Source organism: Scyliorhinus canicula, chromosome 3, assembly GCF_902713615.1.
Source record: "Scyliorhinus canicula chromosome 3, sScyCan1.1, whole genome shotgun sequence".
In the NCBI taxonomy this organism is placed as follows: Eukaryota; Metazoa; Chordata; class Chondrichthyes; order Carcharhiniformes; family Scyliorhinidae; genus Scyliorhinus; species Scyliorhinus canicula.
The window spans coordinates 151053648-151061845 of NC_052148.1; the positions used below are offsets into that span (position 1 = coordinate 151053648).

General features: G+C 43.9%; 1 protein-coding gene across 2 annotated transcripts in view; it reads left to right on the plus strand.

Annotated features, from left to right (window-relative positions):
* ppargc1a (peroxisome proliferator-activated receptor gamma, coactivator 1 alpha) overlaps positions 1–7911 on the plus strand; it is a 214181-nt gene extending 206270 nt beyond the window's left edge. For both annotated transcript variants that reach the window (XM_038791483.1, XM_038791484.1), the window contains one exon: positions 5710–7911. In XM_038791483.1, coding sequence (XP_038647411.1) covers positions 5710–5813 — 104 coding nt within the window. In that variant the 3' untranslated portion in view covers positions 5814–7911. The remainder of the gene's footprint in view (positions 1–5709) is intronic.
* The last annotated feature ends 287 nt before the right edge of the window (positions 7912–8198 follow it).

Consider the following 8198-nt stretch of genomic DNA (forward strand, 5'->3'; position numbering starts at 1 on the left):
GTTCAATTGATGAACCAATGAGGAAGCTCCTTCGGTATCATTAAATAAGGAAAACTTGAATTTGGAAAAAAGATATAGGGTGCGATTCAACTAAAGGGGAACAAAGTCCCATAGTGAGCGTTGTTAGTCGTTGTTCAATGCGCTCATGTTATAAGGGGCCTCAGCAGGGAACACGTGGTCGAGGCCACACATAGCCCCGTATAGCGAGAGATCAGGAGGCCCCCGAAGCGATCCCCGACCACCCTGCCAAGCCCCAACACACTATGGGAGGGACTCTAGCCTCCCACGCATCCCCCCAACACCCACGCAGGGCACCCCCAGCCCGATCCCCAGTACACAAAAAATACCAGCTTTGCACCCTGGCAGTGCCACCTAGGCACCTTAGCATTACCAGGCTGGCAGCCAGGTGGCATTGCCAGCATGTCCAGTTGGAAGTGCCAGAGTGCCAACCTGCCCAAAGGGCATGCACCTGGTGGCCTCCAATCACCCTGGGCGAGCGTTTGTGGGGACCAGCGCTCAATGGCGCTCGCCCGAGGTCTCCGAGGCGAAGGAGATAGATCCCAACACCTCGGGTTCCTCGTGAATCTGCACATTAAAGTGAGATGAGCTGTGTCACTCTAATATGCAGATTTGCTAAAAGGTGATCCCACCCACATTGAGAGGGAATACATCGCAACGTCTCGCAAGATTGCATTAGATATCAAAGGGCATTGCGAGCTGGGTAGATCCTCGGAGAGGAGTATGCCAGCTTTTATAGGCCACACTACGCCGCGGTGAGCTGCTTTTCGGGCAGCACAGCCATTGGATCTTGTCCAAAGACATTTATTTGACTTTGGAAACCATAACATTTGTTCATTTGAGTGACATTCTGATTGTCAACCAAAGTCATATATATAGGCAACAACAAATGTGACCTTGGTGCCATGAAAAAAGTCATTTAAATGTTACATAATTAAAATGAGTAGTTAATAATGTGTTTCCTCTTTAATAAAATATATTCTTCTGTATGTTTCTTTTTATGCTTGCAAGTAATTTAACTCAAGCCATGTTGACTTTCAGCTGACCTGATCTATGTGTCCAATCAAACATTATGCCTAATAGACTATGCACTACAAATAGATTGAACCAAATTATTTCAGTCTTTCTCCTCGAGAGGTGGTCAAAGTGAAACTGACCATCAGCATTGGTGTAAAATAGGCAGATTGCAGATTACCATCCCATATTATGCTATGTCCATGCAGAAGAATCTGCCGATTCACTATCAGCCATTTTGAGCTACTGCCAACAATTTCACCCCCAGCTTGTCTTGTTCACATAACACTTAATCAGCAGTCCAGTTAAAAAATGCACGCATTCTGTAAATTAGAAACATTGGGCAACAGAAATTAAGGGCTTGGTTTAACCACCACATCGTGCCCGGCACAAATCTGAGAACACCTGTTAAATAGCGGGAAAGGCCAAAATTGAGAATCATGCCAGGCACAAATCAATTTATCATCTAACCAGCCCGCTCCCGATGGTGCGTTCCAGACCTCGGGCCCAAGTATTGCGCGCATATCATTATCCCTAATTTTTATTCATTTCAGTCTCATTGGCAAGATTGATGTTGAATGCCACAACCTCCCGGGAATTAACCGGCTCCCCAGCAGAAATCACACGGGTATTATATGGTACTCCTTTTTAAAAATGTGAAGCTGGCGCAATGGTTGCTGATGGGAACTGAGGAGGTGAGCTCCATTTTCGGGCATGCTCTCGGGGGGAGGTCCGACTTGATCAGGGGGCTGAAGCATTCAGGTTGGGGGTCGTCCCCTGGGTCCAGGGAAGGGGTGGAAGTGAAGGTCAGGGATTTTCGGCTGTGAGGCCTTCAAACCATCTTTGAATATTGTGAATACCCATAACAGATACCCATATAGCTGGTGCCTGTTTGTCCTACCAAGCACTTCCAGGATAGAACCCTGTTCCTGGTGATATGTTGAAGGTCACTTTAACACCTTTTGATTGTGAGCAGCCTCTAGCTTCAGAGCTGCAGACTACTGCTAATATGGAATTGGTCTTGTTAGTTGTGAGAGCACTTCCCAGCTGCAGGTTGTGTTTGATGGTGCTTCACTGCAAATGTCTAGAGGCTGTAGTCTGTAGATGTTTTTTGTGGTCTGTTTTGTGCGTTGACTGTGTATTCTGTTCTGGACTTGTGGATCACTTGTTAACGCCCCCCTGTTCCTGTGGCCTGGCCCTCAGAAAGGCTGTTTTTTCGCTTTGTCTTTTGTCCTTTGTGTACAGCCGGTGACTTTGTTGCCCCTCTGCCTGTTTTGTATTCTCCTTCAGTGGTTGCTCTGTATTTGGTTTGGCTTATCATTTGCCAGACCTGTTCTGGGCTGAACTGTGCCCTCTTGGGTGGGGTGGAATGGTTTTCTCTCTCACCTTCACCATGTTCCATGTTGGAGTGGCCTTTTCCGGTGGGTTGGGCTGGTGTGCCTTTCCGCTGATGTAGGTCAGGTTTGGGACGGGGCGGGGGGGGGCGCGTGTGTGTGTGTTCTGGGTGCCAAGTGATTGATGTCCTAATTGTATTGTCTTCTATACTTTGATACTGTCAATAAACTAAATATTTGCAGGCTGTGGTTGCTGCTTGCTCCTGCTGGTGCCTGCAAATGCCTGGAGGTTGCTGTTGCTGTTTTCTTTTATGTAGCTGAAAAGGACAATTTTTTCTAAGATACTTGGGTCCTGGAACACATGGCTCAGGGGGAATTATGAGTCCAGAAGGCAATCTGGTTTGAAGCAAGAAGATGCTGTGGGAGCTGGTGCGCGACATTATCCCACATGGCCAACTGATGGCACCATTTAAGAAATGCTTTCACAGATTACCGTTGCTGGTGTGGTAAGTGCTGCATGTAACTGGCACATCATCGCAGGTTAAACTCCACCTTGAGTGCCAGTGGAATATGTGGTGCCAGAATTTGGTTCCATTGACATTAGGCCGTGTGAGAGGGCCTGTGCAGCTACGGATCCTGGATGGAGAATGGCACTGATACATGGGACAAGAAACACATTGATGGACAGATCATTTCTACGACAGAGTCACGGACGTGATAATGCATTGTCAGGCTTATCCTCTTTTTCTGTTGTGGAAACTGCGAGGGGCAACACCATGTGTTTGTTTTTTTGTGTTTAATGGTTAGTTTCCTTGTTGTTTAATGGTTAGTGTGCCATGTGGAATGTTACATGGTTGATTTTCAAATCTTGTTACTGTTGATCATTTAATAAATAAAATATTCTCAAGTGGATTCTCGTAGATACACGTGCCATGTCTCAGACAGTGATTATTGCATCGCATTTCAATGAAACTTTGAAGCTTGAACACTTTGCATGTCCTTCATAAGCATCAGCACCATGGAAGCAGCAGCCAGCAATCAAATGCTCGAGCTGGGCATCAGCACTGGAGATGTCCTCGCACCAAAGAGTAAGAGTGTGGATCAGGAGAGGGCACTTGAGCATGGCTCCCTAATGTTTTCTGGCAGGAGTCTGGCACCAGGGGCTTGTGCTATGGCCAGGGTGAGCGAGCAGAGAGAGAGATTTCCAGCACAACTGGCTCGCTGGATGATACTCTGAGAGAAGAAAGGACAAGTAAGTATGGGGGAGGCTTGAGGAATTTGAGGGTTCCGGGTTGGAAGCCCCAAACGATTGTCGGTCTCTCTCCTTCTCCAATTGTTTACAGAGACTAAATGGATGGTGGTGTTGGTCTCATAGAGATTGCCCTTGAGTTGCTGGTGATAGTCCATGTGACCGGACAGTGGAGAAGGCAGCAGCGCTGACGCTGGCTGGAGGTGACACCCCATGTGCAGGAGACTACTGCACACCCTGAAAACCTAACTGCTGATCACTTGCGCCTGCAGCCTTTGGGCCTCCTCCCATCAGCTATGTACTTGCTGGAATGTCGCTGACATTCCCTCCTGAATCTCACGGTGGTGTTGCAGCATCTGCATCAGCTCTGGGATAATATTGTCCAGAGGCTTGGCATCTGACTGGGACTCAGCTCAGTCCTGGGATCCAGCAGACCTCCAACTGCTGACCTCCTTGGATGCTCCTGCCTCCACCTGATGTGCATCAGCAACTGTGTGGTGCTCACCAGATTGTACGCAGAAGCCTGTCCACCAATGTTGCCCACCGAGGCGTATGCCTCCACGCTGGTGGAAGGTGGGGGTGATAGCTGTGAAGCCTCGATGGTTGTCTCCTCAGAGCTGTCCTCCGAGGTGGTCTTTTGGGGGGCTGGCAGGGAGGGGGGAACAACTCCATATGGCCCAGCAACATCAGATCGAGATCCTGCGAGAGAATGAACATGGGGTCAGTGAAAGGGAGGTTAATTTTGCCTGACGTAAACAATTCACCTTGAGGCAGGTCATCTGGGTGAAGGGGGAGTGGATTCTCACCTCTGCAGTGCAGGCCAACCTCACTGTCAGTGACTGCTCACTCCTTGGCCAACCCCACGATTTCCAGGGCCTGTTCCTCAGAAGGGGTGAGGACTCGAATCTCTGATACTCTGCCTGTTTTGGCCCTTTCCTGCTTATTGTGGGCTGTCTTCTCCTGTGGGGTCAACAAGAGGGCATTGTGAGCCTTCTGCTTGATGGATCGGGGGATCTACAGCAGGTGGCATGTGTGAGCACCGTAACTGGACATGAAGGGGTGTTTTGGAGGCTGCCAGGCGGGGTTGAGGAGCAAGCACGATGTGGGACGGGTGCAAGGTGTCAAAACAGTGATTTGTTGTGGGTTGGGTTGGGAATTTAAAGGGTGGCAGGCAGAAACGATCCTAGGAGAGAGGTAATAAATTACCCTTGCAGCTCGATGGAGGTCGTTGGTCGTTTTCCGACATTGGTCGCTGACCATCCTTGCCATGCTGCCTGCACTGACAGCCGTTGCCACTGCCTCCCAGGCAGAATTGGTAGTCCTGCTGCTGGCCCTCCAACCCCTTCAGAGAAACATGATACACCATCTCTCATCAACGGCATCAAAATGTCTGTCCAGGTCAGCATTGCCAAAGCAAGGAGCAGGCCTGTATGCTGCCATGCTTGTATGTTAACATGGCGTGAGTGGTAAGGGAGGCTTAAAATCACCCCCCCCATGTTAGCAAATCAGACAGCAAGGCAGCCAGTAATGGCAAGAAGCTCGTGGGGACTCATTTCTGGTACTAAGTGCCGTTAAATACGGGCCGCAATTGCGCCACCGTGGCTGTCGAGAAACAACCTGCCAATCCCATCCAGAATGACAGTTAGAAATTTTTCTGTTAAATCGCGCTCTTAATCTATGATCCTGTGGTTAATGAACATTCAAAGATTTGTGCTACCCAACCATTATTATTCACGTACTATTGTAAATTACTGAGAAAAATGATGAACACAAATTAACAGTTTCTGAAAATCAGAGTAAAAAATAATATTAATTACACTTAGATAAAATGTTTTGAATGATTGAACCCAGTTCCTCATGTCCTCATGATTTTAAAGACCATTGCAGTTTCACACCTCTCCAACATTTCCTTTTGAGGCACAAGGTCAGTCTTTATTAACCAAAAATCCATAGTCTCATGTCTAAAATGGTAACATTTCTTTGAGTTCTTTTACATCTTTCTTCACCTATTATCATTAAAGCAATCCCAAAAAAGAAAAAATGATGAACCTTTACGAAAAACAGTATTCACAAAACATTCCTCCTTTATTGTAGATCACAATTCAGATGATTTTGACCCTGCTTCAACTAAAAGCAAGTACGACTCGATGGATTTTGACACCTTGCTGAAAGAGGCGCAGCGAAGCTTGCGTAGGTAACAGAAACCAAATGTGCTACTAGTGAAGGAAGCCACAGTATTTTGTAGGCATCCTTTCATTTACCATCCAAGAACTTGCATTAGTCATCCTGGGATGGTATCCCTCTTTACACTCTGTATAAATGAAGTTTACATGAATACAGCTGCTGAAATGTGTGAGGAAAGTTGACGGATATTCAATTAAAAGAAAATCGAATGGAAAAGGAAAAGTACAGTAAATTAGTACTGTTTTACACATGGTATATAAACAATAATCTAATTGGTGGAATATGCAGCTTGTTCAGCATTTTTCCTGACATTTGGATGTGGTGTTACATTACAAACAAGAGTTGGGATTAAATATCTGGGGTGTTTCAAATATTTTATTTACTAAATGCTGAAATGTAGTTACAGATTTACTAATGTTAAACTGAGTTATTTTTATTTTATGTAAATATAACAATGTTGTTTTGTTTGTTACAGCTATGCACTGTAAATGCAGCCTTCTTTTGAAGAATTAAATTAAGAATGTAACCACAAGTTAGATGCTAGTGTACACTATTATATTAAAACTGTTGGAGAGGTGTAAAACTGAGATGGCTAAAGCTGTCTGTGTGTCTGCTGGACACATGGACCAATGCACATTTCCCATAAAGTAGCTTTACAATGAACTTGCAACTGAGCAACTTAGAAAATGAACCATGTCACCACTCCCACCACGTATGTTTAATCATGAAAGGTGCTTTCATTTCTGTCCTTCACCTTAAATTAGAAATGAGTTAATATTTCAGGAGAAAAATATGAAGAGTTTACTCAAGATTTACTTGAGATTTCAAATAGAATTGTCAAATGTGCTCTGAAATTACAGCCCGATATTTGTTAAGCCATCGTAGCATTATCCCACAAATTCCATATATTTTGAAGGAAACGTAAAGACCATAAGACCATAAGACATAGGAGTGGAAGTAAGGCCATTCGGCCCATCGAGTCCACTCCGCCATTCAATCATGGCTGATGGGCATTTCAACTCAGCCAACTAAAGCATGGATAAGTACATTTTAGATCAGTTTAACTTCATGATATGTTGAGAAAAGAAAATGCAAGATTCCTGTGAATAGTGCTGATGCCATCCTACTCCCCACACTGACATATCCCAGTTACACTATTCACCTAAACTCATTTAGCTTCGGGCAAAAGCAGGCGACATTTTGTTTATTTGAACATTGCTCATTTATATTGAGAGATTCTCATGTCTGTCATTGGAAAATTGTCTTCACATGTTTGCTAAACTGAGTTCTAAACTTTGTAAGTATATACTAATAGCAATATAAAGGTTTTTGACTTAGTCATTCATTACCTGTAGTACCTCTAGTGTTTTATCTCTGTTCAGACTATTATTAGATAAAGTTTTCAGGTCTTTTAGCTCGTTGTATCACATGATGCCAAACTGAGGTTTACATTTCCTTCCTTGGATTTTGAATATTCTCCTCTTTATTGTAATAGCAAGATTGTAAAAATAAATACAAAAAAAGCAATAAATGTTTATTTTTAAAAATCTAATTTTAGCATATCATGTTGTGAGGTGAAGGACCAGGCACATTACCCAGCTTCTTTAGGTGCTTATTGTGTGTTAAATTTCTGACCTATTGCTACTACAGTATTTCATAGTTTTGTCTAGCAATGGCTAACCTGAACAAATTAAGTGAAACTGTGTGTTCGTAACTAATGTTAGTTCTTGGCTATCCTTTATAACTTGGGTAATGATGTTTTGTCCTGTCTGGCAAACGTGATGAGGATTTTAATGATTGTAATATAAAATTTGCTCTGTACAATAACTGGAATAGCAATGTAATATATCAGTTAATTATTCTTAATTTTAATTAAAGTAACTTCTGAGGACACTGTGCTTTTAGGTTTGTGGGTGATGATATATTAGTTGATGGGACTGTACTGACCAGGAAATGTGAGGAGAAACATCCAAGTGAGCTTCCTTTGTCTGACACTTCTACCTGTAATGTGTGGTTGAACCATTGTATAGAATTACTGTGATTTTTTTTAAAAATGTGCAGTTCTCATCAACCTCACTGGACTAATAAAGGGAAACCATGTTTCAAACTCTGCCCCATGTGTGGAATCTTCGTACATATCAAAACAAGCTCAGCTTGCTTGTCAACTTTGGCTTAGTTGAGGACACTCTTACCTCTGAATCAGAAGGTGTGGGTTCAAGTCCCACTTGAGGTCCTTGAAGATAAATATCTGGCTGATGCTTCAATGCAGTATAGAGGGAATATTGCACAGTTGGAGGTGATTTATTTTGGACATGTTAAACCAAAACCTCTAAAGTCAATATCTTGCAGCACTATTTCATAAATGAGATAATTTATCCATACTGTCCTGACCAATATTT